This window comes from Theropithecus gelada, chromosome 8, assembly GCF_003255815.1.
Source record: "Theropithecus gelada isolate Dixy chromosome 8, Tgel_1.0, whole genome shotgun sequence".
In the NCBI taxonomy this organism is placed as follows: Eukaryota; Metazoa; Chordata; class Mammalia; order Primates; family Cercopithecidae; genus Theropithecus; species Theropithecus gelada.
Window position 1 is genome coordinate 41,874,274 of NC_037676.1, and position 27,390 is coordinate 41,901,663.

The 27,390-nt window shown below is 43.9% G+C and overlaps 3 protein-coding genes across 5 annotated transcripts in view; 1 reads left to right on the plus strand and 2 right to left on the minus strand.

Moving 5' to 3' along the window:
• RNF170 (ring finger protein 170) overlaps positions 1-17,635 on the minus strand; it is a 46,053-nt gene extending 28,418 nt beyond the window's left edge. Inside the window, exons 1-2 of one of the 2 annotated variants that reach the window (XM_025393256.1) lie at positions 17,384-17,635; positions 8,213-8,235 (exon numbers count right to left, since the gene is read on the minus strand). Coding sequence is in view for 1 of the 2 variants with exons in the window: in XM_025393255.1 (XP_025249040.1) it covers positions 8,092-8,228 (137 nt within the window). In the remaining variant the exon portion in view is untranslated. Of the gene's footprint in view, positions 1-8,091; positions 8,236-17,383 lie in introns of both variants that reach the window. The other variant, XM_025393255.1, reaches the window with a different exon arrangement.
• LOC112630149 lies at positions 16,645-17,613 on the minus strand (the record flags this gene model as incomplete). The annotated part of the gene is made up of 1 exon (XM_025394323.1): positions 16,645-17,613. A coding segment is annotated over one exon (765 nt), but the record flags the coding sequence as incomplete, so codon positions are not given.
• A 134-nt stretch (positions 17,636-17,769) lies between the features above and the next one.
• The window catches only part of HOOK3 (hook microtubule tethering protein 3), a 137,075-nt gene continuing 127,454 nt past the window's right edge, over positions 17,770-27,390 (plus strand). For both annotated transcript variants that reach the window (XM_025393252.1, XM_025393251.1), the window contains exons 1-2: positions 17,770-18,068; positions 27,273-27,358. In XM_025393252.1, the coding sequence (XP_025249037.1) occupies positions 18,012-18,068; positions 27,273-27,358 (143 nt within the window). In that variant the 5' untranslated portion in view covers positions 17,770-18,011. The remainder of the gene's footprint in view (positions 18,069-27,272; positions 27,359-27,390) is intronic.

A 27,390-nucleotide genomic window follows, 5' to 3' on the forward strand; every position in this document is an offset into this window, starting at 1 on the left:
CGTTTCTACAAAAAATACAAAAATTAGTTGGGCATGGTGATGCACACCTATAGTCCCAGCTTGGGAGGCTGAAGTGGGAGGATCACTTGAGCCTAGGAGTTTGAGGCTGCAGTGAGCCATAATCACGCCACTGTACTCTAGCCTGGGCAACAGAGTGAGACCCTATCTCAAAAAGAAACCTCAAAAACCAGACAGATGAATGGCCACTAACCATATGAAGTGATGCTGAACATAATTACTCAGCAGGGAAATACAAATCAAAACCACAATGAGTTACCACTTCATACCTATAAGGATAGTTATTATTTAAAACACACACACACACACACACACACACACACATAGAGAATAACAGTGTTGGCAAGGACGCAGAGAAACTGCCATGGTGCCTTGCTGGTGGGAATATAAAGCAGGGCAGTTGCTGTGGGAAACAGTCTGGAGGTTCCTTAAAATGTTAAACATAGAAATTACTTTATGACCCAGAAATTCCAGTTGAAAACATAGACTCAAACAGATACTTGTACACCAGAGTTCCTAACAGCATTATTCACAGCAGCCAAAAGGTGGGAGTAACCCAAATGACCACTGACAAATGAATGGAGAAACTAAATATGGTATGTACATACAATGAAAAATTTTTAATTTTAATATTTTTTAGAGACAAAGTCTTGCTCTGTTGTCCAGCCTAGTCTCCAACTCCTGGGCCCAAGCAATCCTCCTACCTCAGCCTCCCAAAGTGCTAGGATTATAGGTGTGAGCACCATACCCAATGAAATATTATTTATCAATAAAAAGGAAGGAAATTCTAATACGTGTTACAACATAAATGAACTTTGAAAACATTATGCTAAGTGAAACAAGTTAAACACAAAAGCACAAATACTGTATGATTCTACTTTATGAGGTGCATAAAATCAGCTCATTAATGGAGACACAAAGTAGAACACAGGTTACCCAGAGCTGAACCATGGTAGTTGTTACTTAGATGGGCATAAAGTTTCTGTTAGGGAAGATTAAACACCACATGGTCAGGCCAGGCACAGTGGCTCACACCTGTAATCCCAGAAATTTGGGAGGCTGAGGTGGGTGGATTGCTTGAGCACAGGAGTTCAAGACCAGTCTGAGCAACATGGCAAAACCTTGTCTCTACCAAAAATACAAAAAAATAGCTGGCTATGGTGGTGTGCGCCTGTGGTCTCACCTACTTGGGAGGCTGAGGTGAGAGGATCATTTGAGCCTGGGGGGCGAAGGTTGCAGTGAGACAAGATTGTGCCACTGCACTCCAGCCTGGGTGCCAGAGAGAGAACCTGTCTCAAGAAGAAAAAAAAAGAAAGAAAAGTAACATGTTCTGACTTATAAGTGGGAGCTAAACATAAAGATGGAAATAATAGACATCAGGAACTTCAAAAGTGGGGAGACTGAAAGAGGGTGAGGGTTGAAATACTACCTATTGAGTACAGTGTTCACTATTTAGGTGATGGGTTCACTAGAAGCCCAAACTCACCATTATGCAATATATCCATGTAAAAGACCTGCACACACACCCCCAAAATCTAAAATTTAAAAATAAAAAAATAAAATAAAGTTTGGGATGATGAGGAAGTTCTAGAAGTAGATGGTGATGATGGTTACACAACAATATGAGTGTACTTAACGCCACAGAATTACACACTTAAAAATGGTCTGAATTAGCCAGGCATGGTGACGTGTGCCTGTAGTCCCAGCTACTCAGGAGGCTGAGGCAGAAGAGTCGCTTGAACCCAGGAGGTGGAGGTTGCAGTGAGTCAAGATTGTGCCACTGCACTCCAGCCTAGGTGACAGAGTGAAACTCTGTCTCAAAAAAAAAAAAAAAAAAAAAAAAGAGACCTGTCTGAATTTTAAACTACACATGCCATCCCTTCCCCAACACATCATGATTACCTCAGTAATCACGATTACTTCACTGATTACCTCAAGACAATGTCCAAGTAATCGGGAGCACATTATGTAACTTGAAAAGATGTCACTGTAGGCTGAGTGAAAATCTCATCATTTATCTCCACTCACTGTCCCAGTGGCCCCAGTTCTGCCCAGGAAACCATGCAGAATAAATTTAATTCTTTTTTTTTTTTTTTTTTTGAGATGGAATTTCGCTCTTGTCACCCAGGCTGGAATATAGTGGCATGATCTTGGCTCACAGCAACCTCCGCCTCCCAGGTTCAAGAGATTCTCCTGACTCAGCCTCCGAGTAGCTGGGGTTATAGGCGCCCACCACCACACCCAGCTAATTTTTATATTTTTAGTAGAGACGGAGGTTTCACAATGTTGGTCAGGCTGGTCTCGATCTCCTGACCTCCAGTGATCCATCCACCTCAGCCTCCCAAAGTGCTGGGATTACAGGCGTGAGCCACTGAGCCTGGCTCTGATTTTTTTTTTTTTTCTATTGCTGCTGCACAAATTAAAATTTTATTCTTTAACAAGACCAAGCCCTCATCACAAAGACAGTTTTACTGTCCAAGAGTCCCTTCCCTAAGCTAGACATCCCTCCTTCCTTCAAGCATTTTATGATTTGTTTCCTCAGCTTTCCCTATTTTGACAGTCTCTCCTGAATGTTTTCCAGTTTAAAATGCTAGTCCCAAACTGAACATAATGCAGATTTGACCTTTAGCTATTAATTTTATAAAAGTAGCCAATAAAGTTTTCAGCATCTACAATATACAATTGCCTTATTAAATGATTTTTTTTTTTTTGAGATGGAGTTTTGCTTTTTGCCCAGGCTGGAGTGCAGTGGTGCGATCTCAGCTCACTGCAACCTCTGCCTCCCGGGTTCAAGCAATTCTCCTGCCTCAGCCTCCTGGGTAGCTGGGATTATAGGCACCCACCACCACACCTGGCTAATTATTGTATTTTGAGTAGAGAGGGGATTTCATCATGTCGGCCAGGCTGGTCTCGAACTCCTGACCTCAGGGGATCCACCTGCCTCAGCCTCCCAAAGTGCTGGGATTACAGGTATGAGCCACTGTGCCAGCAAAAATGGAAACTTTTTAGTTTGGGCTTCACATCATTCTAGTCTGGTGATGTGGAAAAAAAACTTTTATTATGCAAATAATAAATATTCATAGTAGAGAAATCAGAAGATAATAGAAAAATATTTAAAATAAAATTAGTCTTGGCCGGGTGCGGTGGCTCATGCCTGTAATCCCAGCACTTTGGAAGAAGGCCAAGGCAAGGCGGGTGGATCACAAGGTCAGGAGATTGAGACCATCCTGGCAAACATGGTGAAACCCCGTCTCTACTAAAAATACAAAAAAATTAGCCGGGCATGGTGGTGGGCGCCTGTAGCCCCAGCTACTCCGGAGGCTGAGGCAGGAGAATGGCCTGAATCCAGGAGGCGGAGCTTGCAGTGAGCCGAGATTGCTCCACTGCACTCCATCCTGGTCTACAGAGCCAGACTCCGTCTCAAAATTAAAAAAAAAAAAAAAGTCTTATAAATATAATTTTAAACATAATAGGTTACTTAAGGTTTTGTGATCTTTTTCTTTTTCTCTTTTTTTTTAAGATGGAGTTTTGGGCCGGGCGCTGTGGCTCACATCTGTAATCTCAGCACTTTGGGAGGCCAAGGCGGGCGGATCACGAGGTCAGGAGATTGAGACCCTCCTGGTTAACACGGTGAAACCCCGTCTGTACTGAAAATACAAAACATTAGCTGGGCATGGTGGCGGGTGCCTACAGTCCCAGCTACACGGGAGGCTGAGGCAGTAGAATGGCCTGAACCCAGGAAGTGGAACTGGCAGTGAGTTGAGATCGCACCACTGCACTCCAGCCTGGGCAAAAGGGCGAGACTCCGTCTCAAAAAACAAAACAAAACAAAACAAAACAAAAAGATGGGAGTTTTGGTCTTGTCACTGCCCAGGCTGGAGTGCAGTGGTACGATCTGGGCTCACGGCAACCTCTGCCTCCTGGGTTCAAGCAGTTCTCCAGCCTCAGCCTCCCGAGTAGCTGGGACTATAGGCATATGACACCACACCTGACTAATTTTCATATTTTTAGTAGAGACAGAGTCACCATGTTGGCCAGGCTGGTCTTGAACTCCTGACCTCAGGTGATCTGCCTGCCTCAGCCTCCCAAAGTGCTGGAATTACAGGCACGAGCCACCGTGCCCTGCCTCTCTTTTTAAAAATGCATATGTGTAACTGAAACTTTGCACTGTTTGACTAACATCTTTCCATCCCCTGACAGCCACCATTCTGCTCTCTGCTTCTGTGAATTCAAATGTTTCATATTTTACAGTTAAGTGAGACTGTGCAGTATTTGTCTTTCTGTGCCTTATTTCAGTGAACATCATGTCCTCCAGGTGCATCCATGTTGTTGAAAATGGCAGAATTTCCTTCCTTCTTAGGGACTGAAAAGCATTCCATTGTGTATACAGAGAGATCTATATACTCACATCACATTTTCTTCATTCATTCACTGGTGAACACCTAACTTGATTCCATATTTCAGCTATTGTAAATAATGCTGCAATGAACATGGGAGCACAGATATCTTTTCAACATACTGATGTAATTTCCTTTTGATATATACTACCCTAAAGTGTGATTGCTGGATCATATGGTAGTCCATTTTCAACTTTTTGAGGAACCTTCATACTGTTTTCCACAACAACTGTGCCATTTTATACTCCCCAAAAAAGTGCACCACAGTTCCCTTTGCTCCACACCCATGCCAATGCTTCTTTCATCTTTATTGTTTTCATCTTTTTGATAACGGCCATCCTAAAAGATATAAGGTTTTTTCTCATTGTGGTTTTAATTTGCATTTCCCTGGTGATTAGTAATGTTGAGCATTTTTTCATAAACCTTTTGGCCATTTGTATGTCTTCTTTTGAAAAATGTCTATATAGGTCCTTTGCGTGTATTTTTATTTTTTTGTTTTGTTTTTTTCTGAGACAGGGTCTTATTCTGTTGCCCAGGCTGAAATGCAGTGGTGTGATCATAACTCACTGCAGACTTGACTTCCCAGGCTTAAGTGATCTTGCCATCTCAGCCTCCAAGTAGCTGAGACTACAAGGTACACCACCACACCCGCCTAATTTTAAAATTTTTGGTAGGCTGGGCATGGTGGCTCACGCCCGTAACCCCCTGACTTTGGGAGGCCGAGGTGGGTGGATCAACTGAGGTCAGGAGTTCGAGACCAACCTGGCTAACATGGTGAAACCCCATCTCTATTAAAATATAAAATTAGCTGGGTGCGGTGGCTGGTTCTTGTAATTCCAGCTACTCGGGAGGCTGAGGCAGGAGAATCGCTTGAACCTGGGAGGTGGAGGTTGCAGTGAGCCGAGATCTAGCCACTACACTCCAGCCTGAACAGGGTCTCACTCTGTCGCCCAGGCTGGTCTTCAACTCCTGGGCTCAAGTGATCCTCCCAAAGTGCTGGGATTACAGGCATGAGCCACTGTACCTGTCCAAATACCTTAATTTTGATGAAGTCTGGTTTGTCTACTTTTTCTTTTGTTGCTCATGCTTTTGTTATCATATCTAAGATCCTTTGCTAAATTTAGTCATAATGATTTACCCCTACATTTAGCTCTGATATTTAGATTGTTGAGTTAATCTGGTGTGGTGTGGTCCAACTTTAATCTTTTGAATGTGGCTACCCAACTGTCCTAGCACTATTTGTTGAAACCTTTGCCCACTGAGTGGTCCTGGCACCCTTGTCAAAGGTCAGTTGACCATAGATATATGGCTTGACTATTTCTGAATCTTAATTCTGTTATACCAATGTTAGCTATCCCTCCCAACTGACAATTAGTGGCTCACACCTGTAATCCTAGCACTTTGGGAGGCTGAGGCAGGTGGATTGCCTGAGCCCAGGAGTTAGAGATGAGCCTGGGCAACATGGCAAAAACCCATCTGACCAAAACATAATAATAATAATAATACAAAAAAATTAGCTGCACATGCTGATGTGCACCTGTAGTCCCAGCTACTCAGGAGGCTGAGGTGGGAGGATCACCTGCACATGGGAAGTCCAGGCTGCAGCTAGGTATGATACCACCACTGTTCTCCAGCCTGGGCTACAGAGTGAAACCTGGTTTCAAAAAAATAATAATAATAATACAAAAGGCCCAAGGACAGAGCCCTGCAGCAATATAAAATATTTTCTATTTGGTGTATATTAAAACATTAGTCATGAATCCTAAGAACAACCTGCTTGGTGGAGTTCACTTAACTCTGCTATCATCTAGTCATTATTTCCCCCATGATATGCACAGTGTATCACCAGTATCAATCACTCTGGATTATCACTCTATAAAATACCCTATTGTAATCAAGATAATGTTACCCTAAAAAGAGACTATCAATACAGAGGTAAAAAAGTAAATTAATCACCATTTTTTTAAGTTTTCACATTTTGTTTAATAATTCTTTCTATAATTTATACAGGAAATACACTTACTTGTAATTTTTAGAATCATTTTTCTATTTTATAATTTTAAAAATTTATTTTCTATAATTTATACAAAATTTAACCTATCTTCATGTATTAACTCTTAAATTTCTACTTTATTATCTAGTTTCTACATACTGGTAGACAGACAGCTGAGCCTTTTAAATATTGTTCTTGATTCTATAATAGTCAATTTAAATTAATTTAATTTTTTTTTTTTTTTTTTTTGAGGCAGAGTTTCAGTTTGTTGCCCAGGCTGGAGTGCACTGGAGCGGTCTTGGCTCACTGCAACCTCTGCCTCCCGAGTTCAAGTGATTCTCATGCCTCAGTCTTCCAAGTAGCTGGGATTATAGGCACCTGCCACCATGCCCAGCTAATTTTTGTATTTTTAGTAGAGACAAGAGTTTTACCATGTTGGCCAGGCTGGTCTCAAACACCTGACCTCAGGTGATCCACCTGCCTCAGCCTCCCAAAGTGCTGGGATTACAGGCATGAGCCACCACATCCAGCCTAAATTAATTTTAGAATCAGGTGCAGTGGTACATACCTGTAGTCCCAGCAACCTGGGAAGCTGGGATGGGAGGACTCCTTGAGTCCAGGACTTCAAGTTCAACTGGGGCAACGCGGCGAGACCCTGTCTCTAAAATAAATAAATAGGCTGGGCATAGTGGCTCATGACTGTAATCCCAGCACTTTGGGAGGCGGAGTCAGGTGGATCACTTGAGGTAGGGGTTTGAGACCAGTCTGGCCAACCTAGCGAAACCCTGTCTCTACAAAAAATATGAAAAAATTAGGGCCAGGTGCAGTGGCTCATGCCTGTAATCCCAGCACTTTGGGAGGGTGAGGCAGGTGGATCACCTCACGTTGGGAGTTCAAGACCAGCCTGATCAACATGGAGAAACCCCATGTCTACTGAAAATACAAAATTAGCCAGGCATGGCGGCGCATGCCTGTAATCCCAGTTACTCAGGAGGCTGAGGCAGGAGAATTGCTTGAACCCCAGAGGCAGAGGTTGCGATGAGCTGAGATAGTGCCATTGCACTCTAGCCTGGGCAACAAGAGCAAAACTCTCTCAAAAAAAAAAAAAAAAAAAAAAATTAGCCAGGTGTGGTGGTGTGTGCCTATAATCCCAGCTATTTGGGAGGCTGAGGCAAGAGAATCACTTAAACTCAGGAGGTGGAGGTCGTAGTGAGCTGAGATAGTGCCACGCACTCCAGCCTGGGCGACATAGTGAGACTCTGTTTCAAAAAATAAATAAATAAATAAATAAGTTAAAAAATTAAATTAATTCTAACATTAGTTCCCTTTTTACTATACAAGCCTTTTTTTGCCTTAATTTTTCCATTTAAAACAAGGTATTTTGTACTTATTATCTATATCACCTACAAGTTGATGGATTTAATTATGAAAATTAAAGTTTTTTTAATTGCCATACACCAATAGAAAATACTAATATTTTATTCAAAATGTGGATGATGAATTTAATTATTATCTGGTAAGACAGCTGATGACAGAAAATATATGTGTTAGATTCAAAGCCCTGTGGAAAATAACATACCTTAGAAAACATCTACAATCACTGAGCTCTGTTACTTGCTTTTCATATTAAGTATTATACATTATCCTTGCAAATGTATTCAATTCTTTTGTCCTTAGTCTTACCTGAAAAGTGCATATACCAGGGTAGCAATCAAAGCGAAACTGACCACAACTGCCACAAGTACTTGGTCGCTTACTCCTTCTATAACTGAATCATCATCCAGTTTCAAACTTTGAACTTCACCTTGATATTTGGCCATTCCAGGTCTAAAATAAGAAGAAACAAGATGAGAGTTACAAATGACACAGTGAAAATGAAATATACTAATAAAAACAATGTAAATATAACTGACTTCTAACATATTTAGTTTCTGATAGGCTGCAATTAAGTACAACTCCAGTAGGGATTCCCCATCACTGAGTTCTTTAAAATTTGCCAGACACATTATTTTGTGGAGTACAATATTCTATTTCTTTTTCTTTTCTTTCTTTCTTTCTTTTTTTTTTTTATGGAGTCTTGCTCTGTTGCCAGGCTGGAGTGCAGTGGTATGGATCTCAGCTCACTGCAACCTCCGCCTCCCGGGTTCAAGCAATTCCCCTGCCTCAGCCTCCCAAGTAGCTGGGACTACAGGCGCGCACCACTATGCCTGGATAATTTTTTGTATTTTAGTAGAGATGGGGTTTCACCATGTTAGCCAGGATGGTCTCAATCACCTGACCTCGTGATCCACCCGCCTCGGCCTCCCAAAGTGCTGGGATTACAGGCATGAGCCACTGCACCCAGTCAAATTCTATTTCTTTTAAAGAAAACAATTACTATAATTTATCATTTATTTATGTAGTTTTTAAAAATGTTTTTTCCTTTTCAAGCTTAACCCCTTTTTAAAAAAATCCATTCTTGGACCGGATGCAGTGGCTCACGCCTGTAATCCCACCACTATGGGAGGCCAAGGCAGGTGGATCACTTGAGGTCAGAAATTTGAGACCAGCCTGGCCAACATGGTGAAACCCCATCTCTACTAAAAATACAAAATTTAGCCGGATGATGTGCACCTGTAATCTCAGCTACTCTGGACGCTAAGGCAGGAGAATCGCTTGAACCTGGGAGGCGGAGGTTGCAGTGAGGCCCAGATAGCGCCACTGCACTCCAGCCTGGGAGACAGAGAAAGACCCTGTCCCCCTCCCCGCCAAAAACAATAAATAAATAAAAGCCATTCTTGTCCAACTGCTCTTCTCTTATTCCTGAATAGCAAATAAATTCTCTACATAGATCAGATCCCTCTTCCCCCTCACAGCATGTGTATGTCTTGTGGCATTTCCCATGTATTGACAGGAAAGAAAATATATTATAGTCTTCTGTAAGCATTCTCATATTCTCTAGCATATATCCTGTACATAATAGGACCTAACAGATATTTGTTTAAATAAAAGTGACTTACCATACTTACAGTGTTAGTAATTTGAAAAGTAAAAGACATTTAGGCTATAGAACATTTATAGTTATACTAAAACTACTTGAAATAATGAAAATTCTGGTGCTTGAAAAACTATTTGCCCACCTGAAACTAAGCTCAGCTTATGGTTCAGAATTCTTTGAACTGCTTGGAATATAGAATCACTCTGATGCTGCATTTCCTTATAAAGAGAAAAGGGAGGATAAGAAACTTTCCTTCCCATACTCTAAACTAGAGAAAAATGGTAGTACCCAATTCTATAGGTATGAGGGGAGATAGCCCAATCACACTGGAGTCCAAATATCACAGGTAATTCACATTTTTTTCAGACAAAACAGGAAGTGTCAAAGTCTTATAATACACCTAAAAAGAAATTAAGGAAATATTCAATTAAATATATATGAATAATTAAAATAAAGTTCTGCATTTATGTAACTTACTGAGCTGAAATAAGTTTTATTCAATATCATCACTAGTCAGGTATTTTGAGTATAGACATCTCAACACCTTTGAAAATAATCTGAACTGGCTGCTAGTAAGAAAATTATCGCTCCTGGAAGAAACCTACGCAAACAGATGAAAGGCAGCTTTCATCAGCTTTACACAGAGTAATGGCCTGATACATGGAACTTTTAATGACTGGTTTCAAATAGCCATTACGAAGGGGCACACCAAGAAACTCACAGAAAGAGCTCTAATTGCAGTATTTTTATTCAAAAGAACAGTTAAATGAGCTGCCAATTGAACTGAAGAGCCTCAAATAAGCTAGAGGTGGGCCATGGAGTCAATTTAGATTTTTATTTCATCAGGTTTCCTCTTTTAAAATTAGAGATGCTATAGCTGTTTCAAAAGTCCTAAGGGCAGTGAGAACTACTTGCATCTGCTCAAAGATAACCCAAATGTTATCCCCCGTGTCAAGATTTCCAACCTCTAATTATCCCACAGAGCTGTGAAGGTTAAAACAAATTAACAGACTGGGCGAGGTGGCTCACGCCTGAAATCCCAGCACTTTGGGAGGCCCAGGTGGGCAGATCACGAGGTCAGGAGATCGAGACCATCCTGGCTAATACGGTGAAACCCTGTCTGTACTAAAAATACAAGAAATAGCCGGGTGTGGTGGCGGGCACTTGTAGTCCCAGCTGCTCGAGAGGCTGAGGCAGGAGAATGGCGTGAACCCAGGAGGCGGAGCTTGCTCTGAGCGGAGATCGCGCCACTGCACTCCAGCCTGGGCGACTGAGCGAGACTCCATCTCAAAAAAAAAAAAAATTAACAGAGGTGAAAGTGCTTTGTAAGTTAAGTCTATAAACAAATGCACTGTAATTATTCCTACTCACATTTTCTCCTATGCTATACATTTAGGCAGTTTATTATTTTGTACTTAAAAAAATGCATTACATTTGTTTCTATGTCCTTCAAGGTGCGATCAATGGTAATGCAAATAAATTATACTATACAACATATACATATAATATATATTATATTTGACTACTATGTGATTATGCTTTTTTTTTTTTTTTGAGATGGAGTCTTGCTTTGTGCCCAGGCTGGAGGGCAGTGACGCGATCTCAGCTCACTGCAAGCTCCGCCTTCTGGGTTCTCCTGCCTTAGCCTCCCGAGTAGCTGGGACCACAGGCGCCGACCACCATGCCTGGCTAATTTTTTCTATTTTTAGAAGAGACGGGGTTTCACCGTGTTAGCCAGGATGGTCTCGATCTCCTGACCTAGTGATCCACCCACCTCAGCTTCCCAAAGTGCTGGGATTACAGGTGTGAGCCACCGTGCCTGGCCTGCGATTATACTCTTAAAATATTGCTTCATGTACATTTCCAAGAGCTCAGAGATCCAGGATATTTAAGTATTGCATGGCCATATTATTTCATTTGCATCATTTGAGAGCAGATATTCCCAGCAGTGTTGAGAGGAAAAGAGAAGGGCACCGCATTTTCTTGTCCCATGGAAATCCCAACAAAAGCCAGGCTGTCAAATGGAGATCTACTAATGCCGTTTGACCTGCTTGTTGGGGGCTTCTATAGCACAACTTCTGCCATAGTTTCTCATAAAATTGAAGTAAAAAAGCAACTGTAGGTGCTAGCGCCTAAAAATGAGGTATTGTACCATCACTTCAGTTTGGAAAGAGGCTGGTCTGATTTAAAACTCCAGAAGAGAAATAGGAAACAAAATTTCCTACTTGGGGAGATGACATATACCTCAGTCCTGAAAATGAATTCCAAAATCGAGGACTTCTGTTCTCCAACTTTTATTGTTCAGTCAGTGATTATCCAGAACTAAACAGTGCTGCTGATTCTGTCCAACCATACAGGCTGTAAACTGAAGCCCAAGCAGTTGTTGCTTGGACATGAAGAGCCCTGAATTTTAGTTCCAATTCTGTCACAACAACTGTGTAAAAGTAAATAAAATTTAAAAGTTGTTAGAACCTCTAAAACGCCTTAAGCCTTGAGAGAGATGTGACTATGATCTGGGTCACGTAACAGGTTTACAATTCTGTTTCTTAGATTTTTAGCTTAACTCTTCCTGATTGTTCTTGTTCTATAAACAACTAAAAAAAGACTAAGTCTTTTTTTTAAAAGAGACCAGATCTCCTCCTTCTAACTGCTGATCTTTATTACAGATTAACTGCCTCTTTTATTGTCCTGTATGGAACTCAGACCAGATGGTGCCCCAAACAGGGATCTCATGACAGTTACACTCTTTCTCCCCTAAAAAAGACACCTTGACTAATCAGATCATTATAACTGTACATTAAGCCTTACATTAAGATATTAAAATTCTGTTAAATATAGAATTTTGTCTATATAAACAATCCCAAATGTCTATACCTAAGAGCACTGACTTCCATGCTTTTAAATCTGTCCTTTCCCAGGTGGCCTGTCCTCAACCCTCACACTTAAACTCTCTTTAAACTCAATTTTGACCTTTGAAATTATTTTAGCTTAACAACTGTGACTTTATTTCTTCACTTCCTTCTACTGCTAAATTTCTCTGATTCAGAGTTTCAGAATAGAGAAAAGGCCAGATCAAAGCTAACATTAGAGTGGTTATCAGTGAGCAGCTGGACTGGCAAAGTCAGACCAACACCCTCCCTAGGACACAGTTTCAGTTTCAATTCTTTCAAGTATGAATTACTTTAACAAGAAAAATAAAGCCAATACTTGCTTCCTCTCTTGATATGCAAATAGAGCTTCAATGTCCGGTCAGTGACCATTCTCATCTACCACCCAGTCGCTCAGTTTCCTGACGGTGCCTACTCCGGAGGCACCTACACTGACCTAAGTGGCATGACTGGCATGTCAACTGCTAAACACTCTCACTACACCATGAACTTCCTTTTTGAAAAAGATATTGCTCAAATTAATGTTTATAAATTAATTTTTAAAATTTATTTCTTGAGACAGGGTCTTGTTCTGTCACCTAGGCTGGAGTGCAGTGGCGCACCCTTGGCTCACTGCAGCCTCGACCTCCCAGGCTCAATCAATCTTCCTACTGTGACTATAGGCGTGCGCCACTAAGCTCAGCTAAAATTTTTTTATTTTTTGTAGAGACGAATTTCACTATCTTGCCCAAGCTGGTCTCGAACTCTTGGGGTCAAGGAATTTGCCCAGCTAGGTCTCCCAAAGTGCTAGGATTACAGGCGTGAAGTAGCATGCCCAGCCAAAAATGTTTATTGGTGCCAAATATTTACAGAATCTACAAGTGACTATAGTTTAGTTTTAGAATATGTAGATACTGTGCTCAATTGCTTCATCACAGAATGTTAAGCACTTAGTTCCAAGCATATAAAGTAACATCTTACTGGATTTATTTATTTTATTTTTTCACATTATTTGGACATTCAGGCCAGTGCAGTGGCTCATGCCTGTAATCACAGCATTTTGGGATGCCAAGGTGGGTGGATCACTTGAAACCAGGAGTTTGAGACCAGCCTGGCCAACTTGGTGAAGCCCCATCTTTACTAAAAATACAAAAATTAGCCAGATGTGGTGGCACATGCCTGTAATCCCAGCTACTCGGGAGGCTGAGGAACGAGAATTGCTTGAACCTGGGAGGCAGAGGTTGCAGTGAGCCAAGATCACACCACTGCACTCCAGCCTGGGTGACAGAGCAAGACCCTGTCTCAAAAAACTGCCCAGATTTGATCATTACACATTGTATATATTTGTATGAAAATATCACAGGTACCCATAAATATGTAAAACTATTATACATTCGTAAAAATTAAAAATACATTTTTAAATAATGAACTCCTTTCAGTCAGGAATCGTATCTTATTCCTGTTAGTAGTGAGCAGGGTCTTACATGTTGTAGTGGCCACTAAATGTTATTTACATTAAACCCAAAAACGTTATTAAATGCATAAAACATGCAATGTAATCTATTTCATGGTATCCTATGAAATATGAAAAGAAGAGTTACTAATACTCGGTTTTGAACTGTTTAAGATTCACAAAAACTGAACCCCATCCATCTTGGAAACTCTGCAGTATAACTGATAGAAGTTTGCAAAGAAACTGGCTTTGCTATTGCTCAGCTGGCTACATCTTATTGAGCAGTATCTTCAGACAGCAAAGCAGCACAAGTTCCAGAGTCAGACAGCCCTGGACTTATATAAAGTCTCTGTCGCAGCTTCCTCATATGTAAAAGGCATTAGGTTGAACCATATCAAACTGCCACTCTTTTGGGGGGCAGGCGGTATGGGGGGAAGTACCTTGCCTTGTGAAGTTTACAATGAGATAATGAAGGTAAGGCATTTAGAATACTGCTTGGCACATCATATAGGCTCTCAGTAAATGGAAGCTACAGTGTTTTGGTCAATATTATTAACAACTGCCAAGGACTCAGCAGAACTACGATAAAAACTAGCCATGCCTGCCCCAGAGCTGCTCCACATAGCATCTCAAACTCTCTTTAATCACAGTTCTAAGTATGTGTTCCCCGGGAAGACAGGATGCAATCTGGAGCACTGTCACACAGGACATGCCCTCTTTAATCCGATAAGCAGCTGTGGGTGAGAACTAGCCTCCAACTAACCGGAGTAAGAGACAGCCAAGACAAGTTCAACTCACCTCTCCTCAGGCATTTCCAAAGCTTTCAGGGAAGGAAAAAAATAAACCACATAGAGAAAATAAGAGAAAAATAGGAAATTCCAGGACTTCCTGGAACAAAGGAGAGAATCTCAGTGCCTTTTTACCCTAAGGCTCATGTAGAAACTTGACAGCCACATGGCTTCTGCAATTACTCACATCCAAACGTTTTTACTAATTTCTTTCATCAAAGATAACTGGAATTACAAAATGAAACCTCCAGAACAACACAACATCATGCACAAAAGCACTGTGGATATGCAGCCACGCTTGAAAAAGGAGGCTTTAGGTCAATTGTATCAAAGCCTTGAAAACCCAGGCCACTGGAGGAAGGGTGCTCAGGACAGCACAGCCACAGCCACTCCAGTAGGGCCAGCATCTTGTCTGCCCATCTAAAGACAAGCTGCATGTGAGTCCGGCGTAAGTCAATGTGACATATACTCACTGACTTCATTTGTTTGCCTACAAGATTATAGGTCACTTAAAAGTGCTAGAAATTCGATAGAAATAACCTGATAAGGAATGTAGGAACTCTAGTTTGACAAATATCCAGAGGCACCAACACAGGAACCAAAGACAGGCGAGATACACATGTGTAACTTTTTTTTTTTTCCTCTTGAGACAGAGTCTTGCTCTGTCCTCTGGATGGAGTGCAGCGGCGCGATCTCGGGTCACGGCAACCTCAGCCTCCCACGTTCAAGTGATTCTCCTGCCTCAGCCTCCCAAGTAGCTGGGACTACAGAAGCCCGCCACCACGCCCAGCTAATTTTTGTATTTTTAGTAGAGGCAGGGTTTCACCATGTTGGCCAGGATCTCTTGATCTCGTGATCCGCTGCCTTGGCCTCCCAAAGTGCTAGGATTACAGTGGCGAGCCACCGCGCCCGGCCACATATGTGTAATTTCTAAAGGTTTCTCTGCCCTTGGTGTAGGGAAGAACGCTTGAAAAAAAGACCATTGAGAATACTTCAGGTAAGTTTTTTTTTTTTTTTACACTTACAAAATGCTAAAGGATCAGGGGTCAACTATCAAGTGGTACTCTGTAAGGCATCCTTAAAAACTCAATGCTGGCTCAGGCTCGGTGGCTCACACTTGTGATCCCAGCACTTTTGGGAGGCCAAGGCGGGCGGATCACTGGAGCCCAGGAGTTTGAGACCAGCCTGGGCAACATAGTGAGACCCCCTCTCTACAGAAAATAAGAAAATTAGCTGAGCATCGTGGCCTGAACCTGTGGTCCCAGCTACTTGGGAGGCTGAGGTTCGAAGATCACTTGAGCCCAGGAGACAGGTTGCAGTGAACCAAGATTGCGCCACTGTACTCCAGAACAAGATCCTTTCTCAAAAACCACCACCACCACCACCACCACCACCACCAAAACCCCAATCAATGCCGTCTTGGTAGTTTTTTTTTTTTTTTTTTTTTTTTTTTGAGATAGAGTCTCCCTCTGTCGCCCAGACTGGAGTGCAGTGGCCGGATCTCAGCTCACTGCAAGCTCTGCCTCCAGGGTTTATGCCATTCTCCTGCCTCAGCCTCCCGAGTAGCTGGGACTACAGGCGCCTGCCACCTCGCCTGGCTAGTTTTTTTTTGTATTTTTTAGTAGAGACGGGGTTTCACGGGGTTAGCCAGGATGGTCTCGATCTCCTGACCTCGTGATCCGCCCGTCTCGGCCTCCCAAAGTGCTGGGATTACAGGCTTGAGCCACCGCGCCCGGCCTTGTCTTGGTAGTTTTGAGTGCTCAATGAGAAAACCTACTCTCAATGGAAAAAAAAGTGGGGGAAAGGGGTTCCAGGAACTACAAAGCAAAGCGAAAGTGTGCCCTGGGAAGTTAGCTTTGTCGCACTCCAAATAAAAACTCGGCATTGGCTGGTAGTTATGCATACTCTCTGTTTGCATCGACAATTCTCTAAGGACTCCAAGGCGCATGTCCTGGAAATTCCAACACATTTGCACTAGGTTCCAGGTACACCAGAATGTTTACAGCCATGTTCTGAGTAGCATCAGTCTGAACAAAACGCCCACCCAGAGTAGAATGGATTCACTGTTCTATTCGCACTGGAATACTAGGCAACAATGAAAATTACCTATAGATACACGGTACACCAATTTAATACTGATTGAAAACCACAAAACAACACACTGTGATCTACCCGCAAAAGTTCGAAAACAGGCAAAGGAAAACGAGATTGCATGCACACACAGATGATAAAACTGTAAGGAAAAGATCACACTAATCAGGCTGAGAGAATCAGGCTCCGAAAGGAGCACAGGGTATGGGTGAGAAACTCCTGGGGTGCCGGCAATACCCTTTTCGTTTTTATCTGGGTGTTTTATTAATTCTTCTTTAAACGTGTATGTCGTATGCACTTTTTTGCGTATGCTATATCTGTTAAAAATTTATCGGCAGCCCTGCAGAGAGATCGTGCCTCTAAAGAGGCGGGAGCTCCAGAACGATCCGCCTCGCCATTAAGCGAAGCCAACTCCGAACGCTGAGAAACGCAGGCCCGGGGTCGGCCGGGGTCCTTACGGATTGGCGAACGGGCGCACACCCCTCCTGCATTAAGGAGAGTTCTCAGGGTCGCGTTCCGAGCGACCCTAGAGGGAGCGGCGGTGTCCTCGCCGCCGGCCAAGCCCACTACAGCCGCTCTCCGCTTCGGCCCCTCCACTGTTGCCGGCGACTCCGGACAGCCGCGGAGCGATTCTGGGGCTTCCAGAGGAGGGCGGGGAGGAGGGGGGGGGAGGAGGCGGCGATTCCCGCCGACCCGCAGAGCCTCGGCGGCCAGAGCGACCCCAAGAAGGCCAGGCCCCGCCGCCCGCGGCTCCGCTGGCCCCGATAGGGTGGGCGTGGCCGCCGCGCGCCGGACGTACCTCTCCACCGCGAAGGAACTACCTCGCCAGTTCCCGGTGACAGAGGACAGATTATTTCCGGGACCGCTCCCGCCACCCCTCCCGGGCAACCCAGTACACGTCCTCTTTCTAATTTGGAGTGCGGGTGCGGGCGCACGCGCACTGCCGAGCTTCCGCGAGGGCGCGACCGAACGGCGGAGGAAGACCCGCCGCCGCAGCCTCCAGGGCGGGGCGCGTGCTCGTGCGCGCGCGCGCCTCGACACGCAGCGAGCTGGCGGCGGGGGCGCGCGCGGCGGCGGCGGCGCGGGTCGGCCGGGGCGCGAGCGTGCGCAGTGGCTCCTCGGCCGCGGCTCCAGCCAGGGCGGCGGCGCCGGGGAGGAGAGGTGTGGGCGGCCGGGGGCGGGGACGCGGGCCGGCGGGCGTGGCCGGAGTCGCGCGCGGTTGGCGCGCGGTCCCGATTGAAAAGAGAAGGAGGGGCGCCGGGGGTGACGGTGCGGAGCCGCTGCCAGCGCTGGGTGAGAGTCAGCGGCCGAATCCGAGGAGCAGGCGGGCCTGAGGCCGAGTCAGCTGCGCAGGCCCCCGGATCCCCCCACCGAGCGACGGCGGTGTCTGGCCAGGCGGGAGGCGCTGCCCGGCAGCGGCGGGGAAGATGTTCAGCGTAGAGTCGCTGGAGCGGGCGGAGCTGTGCGAGAGCCTCCTCACTTGGGTATGTGGGGGCCGCAGGCTGGCGGGAAGACCCCCTCCTCCCCCACCTACCGGGACCCTCCGCGCGCGGCCCGGGGGGCGAGCGCTGCGGGCGAAGGTTCCGTCACATCCGGGGCCCGGGGCGGGCGGGGCGAGGAGGCTTGGCCCAGGGTCCGAGAGAAACTTGCCGGGCCTGAGGCGTCGCTACTCCGGGCGGACCCCGGCCAGGGCTGGGCTGGGGACGCGGCAGGCGACTCTGGGATCCGCGCGGCTCCTCGCAGCTGGGGCTGCGCCGAGCTCCGGGGGCGGCCGAGCCTGACTGCCCCGCGCCCGGGACCCGCCGCGGCTCCTCTCCTTTGTTGCAGCGTTCGCGGAGGACGGGCCCGGCCCCGGCCCGGGAACTGATAGCACCTGTGAGGGAGCGTGGGGAGAATGCGGGAGGCGCCCGGGGACCCAGTTTCCGATGCGAGGCGCCGCTGGGGATGGGAGTGCGCGAGGGGCAGACGCCTGTCAGAGGCGTCGGGCAGACGTTTAAAGGACTCTGGAGGTGTCTGGGCGTCAACAATGGAACTCGAAGGCCTTGGGGGACAGCGTGTGGGATTCTGATTTTGAATTCTTAAACGGTTTTAGATTTCTCACACTTTGAAGTAAATACACACTCACCTCTCACGTCAGCGGCCGCTCCTTCCTGAAGCCGGGTCTTCAGGACGCGGCCGGGGAACCGACGCCCGGGTTCTAGTCGTTCTTGCCGCGGCGTCGGCCGCGGAGGGAGAGGGATGCGCAGAGCCGGGGCGGACCTCGCGCTGCCTTCGGGAGCCTCCGTTTCACTCATTGCTGAGAATGTTAATTAAATGTTTACGGATGTGTTTATGGAGGCGACTACAGCATTTGTATTACTTTTAAAGGTAAAATACGGATGTGAGAGAAATTCTGTTTAGCGGTGTCTTGGGTTACGAGTCAGGATCCTTGGAGTGTAGACGTCACGATCCTGTGCAAGGCACTTTGCTGGAAAGACTGGAGAAGTATTGCCTTACGTTGGTTGTTAAAAAAATTAGTAAAAATAATCTGAGGTTTTTATAATTTGGCTACGTCACGAATCAATTTCTGTCCTTGAAACATAGACTTGGTAGAGCTTGCGTAGCCAGTTGCGTATCAGACCATTTCGGGGATTTCACATCTTTAGCAGCAGTATGTAGTTAGCATGCAGCTTACACTTCTGATGAGTTCTGCCTCCAGGCAAGGAGATGGCTTTCACTGCTGTATTTCAGAAGAGAGGAAAACTGGTAAGTTGCATAATGTGGCCGAGGTTTGACTAGGCAGGGGAGAGAGAGAGGAAAGAATTACTAAATTCTTTGATATTGTGGAAGGAATAGATTTGGCAGAATCTGTACATCTGTAAACAGAATGCTGAGAAACTTAAGATTTAAGTTTTTGAGTGTGCAAGTAGTGCTTCCCTTTGTGCTAGAAAAAGAAGCAAGAAGGCAAAGATGAAGCTAATTGAATCTAAGTAGGGCTACGTTGTTTAAAATCTGGGAGGGGGAAAGACATGGAAATAAAGAGGTGTACAGAGGCTCCTTAACTTGCGATGGGGTTACATCCCGGTAAACCCATCATAAGTTGAAAATACTGTAAGTTGAAAATGCATTTCATACGCCTAACCGTCCAAACACCGTAGCTTAGACTGGCCTACCTTAAACGTGCTCAGAACACTTACCTTAGCCTACAGTTGGGCAAAATATCTACCACAAAACGTATTTTATAATAAAGTGTTGAATATCTGATGCACTTTATTAAGCATTGTACTGAAAATGAAAAATATAATGGCTGTATGGGTACTCAGAGTATGGTTTCTACTGAATGTGTATCTCTTGCGTCATTGTAAAGTTGAAAAGTCTCAAGTTAAACCATCCTAAGCTGGGGACCGTCTGTATTTGAATGGCATCCACAAAATATGGTACGTAGTAATTGCGTTTATTTAAGTGAGAAATGCTGATAAAAATATAGAGGAAAAATCTTAGAAGTTTGAAGGGCTACTGACAGAACCTGACAACATGAGAGAATCTATTTAGAATCTCCTAAAATGTCAAGAAAACGGGTAATCCACATTATCAGCTGTAGAGAGGTCAGGGAGTGTGGTATCGTAGAATAGTCTTTTTGAAATGTCACTGGAAACTCATCAATGAAAATTTCTGGATAAGATTAGAGATTATCAGTGACAAAACTGGAGGGCAGTGTTCTTGAAGATGTACAGTTCTAAGATTTGGAAACACTTTAAAACACGTTTCAAAATAGAGTTTAAATGCTGGGTTTGTTTTCTTTTAGCTGTCATTATAAAAAGCAGAATAAATGTTTCAATGAGCAATGTTTGATGACATTTAAATGTATAATATCACCCCTCCTATCTGTAAGCCAGATTAATGCTAAGTACAATTCTAAAACCAAATGCAAGCAAAAATGTACACTCCAAAGACTCATTTAGATTAATTTTCTTGATTTTATGTCAACTTCTAGTCAATTTGGTTGTGTGGGGGGTTTTGCTCTCACACAGTAAGCTAGAAGGTGACTGTGACACTCAGCAAAATGCAGACAACTGTCAGAGACAGACAAGATCCAAGAGCTGAGTGATTCCGTCTTTGGGATGACAGCCTTATGTACTTTTAGAGCCTCCATGTTCAATTTTTGAAGATCATAATTATATTCCTGAGTATCAGATAAAAGTTTGCTTTCACTACGTAGCATTTAGTTTGAGATTGGACAGATGTATATAGTACATTTTAGAAATTATTCCTCTAGAAATGGCTAAAGTAATAAAAGCTCAAGCACTTAAAGGGATGATTCTGTCACCTATACAGAACTCAATGGAACGTCTCATTGCCTCACATGGTGGATAAATTGCCCTTTTATCAGACAGCCTACTGGCCCAAGAACCATATAGTTCCAAATTTTTGTTGAAAGAGAGTTACAGTTAAGTATCATCCTACCAAGGGGAAACATCTTAAGCTTAAATTCCAAATCAAAGTTTATGCAAGCAAGTTCAGCAGGACATGCTTGAAAATTTCCACTGTGTCTCCTCTCCACCCTCTGAGTCAAAATCTGCCCTGCCTACTACATCTGTCAAGCCTAATTTCTTGAACTGTACGTGAATCTCAATGAAGAAATAGGACTTTTCCAGGTTTTAGAGACTGAAAAACAAAGTCTTCGATGTTACCGAGTTATGACCAAAAAAAAGTCATCACATAGGTTCAGTACACTTTGGGGTAACCTAACAACATTAATATATTCTTATTGTTTTCATATTACTTATTTGGCAGCCTATAAAATGCATACTAGTGTATAGAATTGGGGGTGGTATAATTATTATGGTGGTATCTCCCCCATTCCATCCTCCTCTGCCTAACTCGATTCTGCCAACAACTTTTGTCCTCTAATGGAAGAATAAGTCACTGCTGTACAAAAGTTAAAGTACTTTAAAAGATAATATAGGCCGGGCGCGGTGGCTCAAGCCTGTAATCCCAGCACTTTGGGAGGCCGAGACGGGCGGATCACGAGGTCAGGAGATCGAGACCATCCTGGCTGACACGGTGAAACCCCGTCTCTACTAAAAATACAAAAAACTAGCCGGGCGAGGTGGCGGGCGCCTGTAGTCCCAGCTACTTGGGAGGCTGAGGCAGGAGAATGGCGTGAACCCGGGAGGCGGAGCTTGCAGTGAGCTGAGATCCGGCCACTGCACTCCAGCCTGGGCGACAGCGAGACTCCGTCTCAAAAAAAAAAAAAAAAAAAAAAAGATAATATAGCCTAAGAGTACATACAGATTCTGACATTAGGCAGCCTGGGTTCAAATCCTGGTTTTGTTCTATACTAACTGTAGGTGACTTTGTAACTTTATCTCTGTGTTCTGATTGCGTTGATATTTAACTTTATGTTTGCTAACTTCAGAGATTCTCATGCTTTAGTGTTGATCTGCATCATCTGGAAAGCTTACTAAAGCACGGATGCCCAGAGTTGCTAGTTTTGTAGGTCTGGGCTGGGCCTGAGATTTTGCATTTCTAATAGGTTCCCAGGTGATGCCATTGTTGGTGATGTAGGGACCACATTTTGAGAACCATGACTCTAGAAAATTATTTGACGTTTTGCACTGGACAGTTCTTTGCTGTGGGCACTGCACTATGTGTTACGTTTAATAGTAGCATCCCATTGCCTCAACCAGCTAGATGACAATAGCACCCAACTCTCACAGCCAAAAATGTCTCCTCCGGAGCAAAATTATCCATTACTCTAGAGATAGTAATTCCAGGTGATCTCATGCTTTACTCTTTTCATGCTTTTGTTGGGGAGGGGGAGGTAGAGGTTGGGTGGTGGTAATAGAGCTTCTTGGAATTAAAAGAAAGATTAGAACCCTTCAGGTAGAGAGTTTCATGCCTTAATGCAGTTAGGTGCAATTGTCTTTCAGTTTTACTGTATTGCTATCCCAAAATACTCCATAGATGTCCGCGCAGAGAACTGGTATGTGACAGATTCTTAAAAATTAAGGTACAGTTTACATACCATAAAATTCATCCATTTGAAGTGTATACTTTATTGGTTTTTAGTATGATCATAAGATTGTGCAGTCATCATGACTATCTAGTTCCAAGAACATTTTCATCACCCCAAAAATAAACTCTATAGGGGGTAAATTTTCTTTAGGATCTGTTTCACTTTGGTCTTGCAGCAGAGGTGGACATCTCTGACCCTTATGAGCAACTATGTACCTCCAGGGCTAATACAGAGAAAATAATTGAATAAAACCACGTTTTAAAAACAAATGAAAATTTAGCTTTCCCTAAGTCCCAAGAGAAAAAACAGATCAAGTCTTTTTTTGGAGGTGGAGTCTTGCCCTGTTGCCCAGGCTGGAGTGCAGTGGCACAGTCTCAGCTCACTGCAACCTCTACCTCCTGGGTTCAGGCAATTCTCCTGCCTCAGCCTCCCTGGTGGCTGGGATTACAGGCATGCACCATCACGCCCGGCTAATTTTTGTATTTTTTAGTAGAGACGGGTTTCACTATGTTGGCCAGGCTGGGCTCGAACTCCTGACCTCAGAAGATCTGCCAGTCTTGGCGTCCCAAAGTTCTGGGATTGCAGGCATGAGCCACCGCGCCGGGCCCAGATCAAGTCTTAACAACCAAGTTACTTGCTTTTTTGAATTACCTGTTTGTTGAGTTGCTTCTTCTGATTGGCCAGAGTCTGGTTTCCAATCTTGCATCCCTTCCCTTTAGTAGTACTTTAGATCATAGGATTCCGAATGCCAAACCAGTACCCAGCTGTGTAAGAATTATTTGATGAGCTTGTTAAAAATAGATCCCCAGCTTCCTACACACAGATTCTGATTCAGTAGGGGGAGCCAAGAAATGTGTATATTCTTTCTCTCTCTCTCTCTCTCTCTTAAGACGGTCTCACTCTATTGCCCAGGCTGAAGCGCAGTGGTGCAATCACAGCTCACTGCAGTCCTGACCCCCCGGGCTCAAGTGATCCTCCCACCTCAGCCTCCTGAATAGCAGAGACTATAGGCATGAGCCACCACACCCAGCTAATTTTTGTATTTTTTGTAGAGACAGAGTTTTGCCATGTTTTTCAGCATGGTCTCAAATTCCTGGGCTCAAATGATCCTCCATCTTTGACCTCCCATAGTGCTGGGATTACAGATATAAGCCACCATGCCCAGCCAAAATGTGTATTTTCAAAATGGAAATCTCCCAGATGATTCCCCTACACACCCAGGTTTGGGACCATTGCTTTAGATTTTGCAAAATACCTCATGGGCATTCATTCTGAAGCAACACACCCTTCTATAAGCTATTTTTTCCCCAATCTTTCTTTATATGAAAAAACTGATATTGAGAGAGATGAAATATCCTGTCCAAATTTACAGGGCAAAAGTAAGGATTAGAATTAGCTCCTTTCATTCAAAGTGGCGTTCACTGAGGGCTTGTTCGTATCAGGCATTGTGCTGAGGTCAGTGATAAAGAGAAGAAGGAGACATGGTCCTCACTGCTGCCCCTATTTTTCCTTCTAAACAAACCTACAAGAAAGAGATTGGTGGTTTTTTTTTTTGAAAGTGGGTCATAGACTTAGCAACTATAAAATGAAAGCAAGTGCTTATTTCTTTTAAGTGCTTATTTCTTTTACTAGTGAGCAGGCAGCTGGAGATAGTATGGAGTAAAATTCAAAATCAGTTCCCGCAGATGGTGTTTATTTGTTTCATTTATTCATTTACTAATCATTTATTGCACCTCTACCAGGTATTAGGTTTGTGTCAGGGTAGCTTGGAAGGATCCTCTTATCACCTTTCCAAATAGACACTTAAGTGAAAACTTGCTATGAGGATCTTTAAGATAATTCCCTGGGCCTCTACCACCATAACTGTCTCTACCTGCAAGACTCTCCTATATTATATATGAAGAAGCTACTGACTGTACTGTTAATAGTTGTCTTATTTATTTATTTATTTATTTATTTTGAGACGGGGTCTTGCCCTGTCGCCCAGGTTGGAGTGCAATGGGGCGATCTCGGCCCACTGTAAGCTCCGCCTCCCGGGCTCACGCCATTCTCCTGCCTCAACCTCCCGAGTAGCTGGGACTACAGGCACCCCCCACTGTGCCCGGCTAATTTTTTGTATTTTTAGTAGAGATGGGGTTTCTCTACTAAAGTAGAGACCTCATTTTAGTAGAGACCTCATTTATCAAATCTTTAAAAGACAGCTATTGACTGGGCGCTGTGGCTCACGCCTGTAATCCCAGCACTTTGGGAGGCCGAGGCGGGTGGATCATGAGGTCAGGAGATGGAGACCTTCCTCGCCAACACGGTGAAACCCCGTCTCTACTAAAAATACAAAAAATTAGCCTGGCACGGTGGTGGGCACCTGTAGTCCCAGCTACCCTGGAGGCTGAGGCAGGAGAAGGGCGCGAACCCGGGAGGCGCAGCTTGCAGTGGGCCGAGATTGCGCCACTGCACTCCAGCCTGGGCGACAAAGCGAGACACTGTCTCAAAAAAAAAAAAAAAAGATTTGATAATTGATACGGTGCAGAGAAGTAGCCACTCATCCACCCTTAGTAAGAGAATAAATTGCTACAGTGTATATTTAGGGCAGTTTGATAGTTTTATCAAAAACCTTAAAATGTTCATACACTTTTTGACTTAGCAATTTTACTTCTTTTCAAACCCAATAAATAAAAATATGTGTGAAGACATATGGTCACCTGAGTGATATTCCCAGTATTCCCATTGTCAGTACTGAGTTTAGCTTCATCGATGTTAATATGTAAACCTACTCAAATGGGTCTCCCGGTCTCTTTCCCTTTACTCCTTCCTTCATACTGCAGCCGGTATGATCTTTTTTTTTTCTTTTTTCTTTTTTTTTGTGACAGAGTCTCGCTCTGTCGCCCAGGCTGGAGTGCAGTGGGTGGCATGAACTTGGCTCACTGCAACCTCCGTCTCCCGGGTTCAAGCGATTCTCCTGTATCAGCCTCCTGAGTAGCTTGGACTACAAGTGCGTGCCATCACGCCTGGTTAATTTTTTGTATTTTTAGTGAAGAGACAGGATTTCACTGTGTTAGCCAGGATGGTCTTGATCTCCTGACCTCGTGATCCGCCCGCCTCGGCCTCCCAAAGTGCTGGGATTACAGGCATGCGCCATTGCCCCCGGCCAGATTTTATATTAATACAATGCAAACCTCATGGTTTACTCTCCTGGTTCAAATCCTTTGTTTACTTTATTCATAGGATAAGGTCCTAATGTGGCTTCTAAGGTTTTACATGTTAATTCTTCAGTTTTTTGCCCTTTCACCATTTTATTTTTCCCCTGTTCTGTGTCTTCCTCCAATTCTTACCCCTACCCAATCTATACCAAGCTGCTCTTCATACCTAGATTGCATCCCACTCTCCCTTCTCATCTTTGTGCCTGCTGTTGACACTTCTATTATACTGTTTCATTTTTCCTAGTTGTAAGTTCTATGAGAGGATGGCCTGTGTCTGTTCTCAGGGATTGATTTCCTGCTAAATCCTGAGTACGCTACTGGGTATAATCATTGTTGGCTCAGCTACATTTTTTTACTTTGAGAGATAATTTATACTGTTAGGGAAAGTACATTTCTTGACTACATCATGTTGATTAGTACAAAGTTTCAGAATATATTTGAAATCAAAATGAAGTGAGTATTTAACTTAACCATTCTAAGAGTGACTTCTACATCTTTATAAATATGTTTGACCTCTGAGTAACAGAAACTGGAACCTCACCAGGCGTAAATAATAAATGAATTCATCTCACATACCAGGAGGCATCAAGATTCTTTAAATTCAGTACAGTTTTTACCTTAAGGACATAGTTCTTTCTTTTTTTTTTTTTTTTTTTTGGTGTGGGGGCCATGGTGGAGGGGATGTAGTTCTTTCTAGTTCTTCTCTCTGCCTTTCACTGCATTGGCCTAATCTTAAGATGATTGCCTTTGTAGTCATGAGATGACTGTTCACAGTAATGGAGGCAGCATACTTAAATCAACAGGAGATTGGCTTTTCTTTCTCAGAAGCATCTCCTTATCTCTCTTTAGTTCAAATTGTCTTTTCCCTGTGTGTCCCTGAGTCAGTCACTGGTAGAGGGGATGAAGGTGCTGTGATTTTTGTAGATTGATATTGTGTGAGTAGAATGGATGCTGGAAAGCCACCCAGTATCCACCACGATTTCTCTTTTACCGATGGGGAAAAATTACGGTAATACTTGGCAGGACATTTCCCTTAAAGGCAAAAGTTTCCAATTAAGACTTCTTTTTGAAATGTATTCCAATTCCTAATATGAGATAATCACCCAAAAAAAAAGCCTAAGAAATTTTCAGCTAGGTGCTGTGGCTCACGCCTGTAATCCCAGCACTTCAGGAGGCCGAGGCGGGCAGATCACCTGAGGTCAGGAGTACAAGACCAGCCTGGCCAACATGGTGAAATTACGTCTCTACTAAAGATATAGAAAATTAGCAGGGCGTGGTGGCGTGTTCCTGTAATTCCAGCTACTTGGGAGGCTGAGGCAGGCGAATCACTTGAGCCTGGGAGGTGGAGGTTGCAGTGAGCCGAGATCGGGCCATTGCACTCCAGCCTGGGTGATGGGGCTAGACTCTGTCTCAAAGAAAAAAAAAAAAAGCCTAAGAAATTTTCTACATAGGTAACCACAGAATCTCTTCCCACCCCCTTTTTTTCCCTTCAGATCCAGACATTTAACGTGGATGCACCATGGCAGACCGTGGAAGACTTAACGAATGGGGTTGTGATGGCCCAGGTTCTTCAAAAGATGTAAGAATAAATTGCTTATCTTTATGTATATT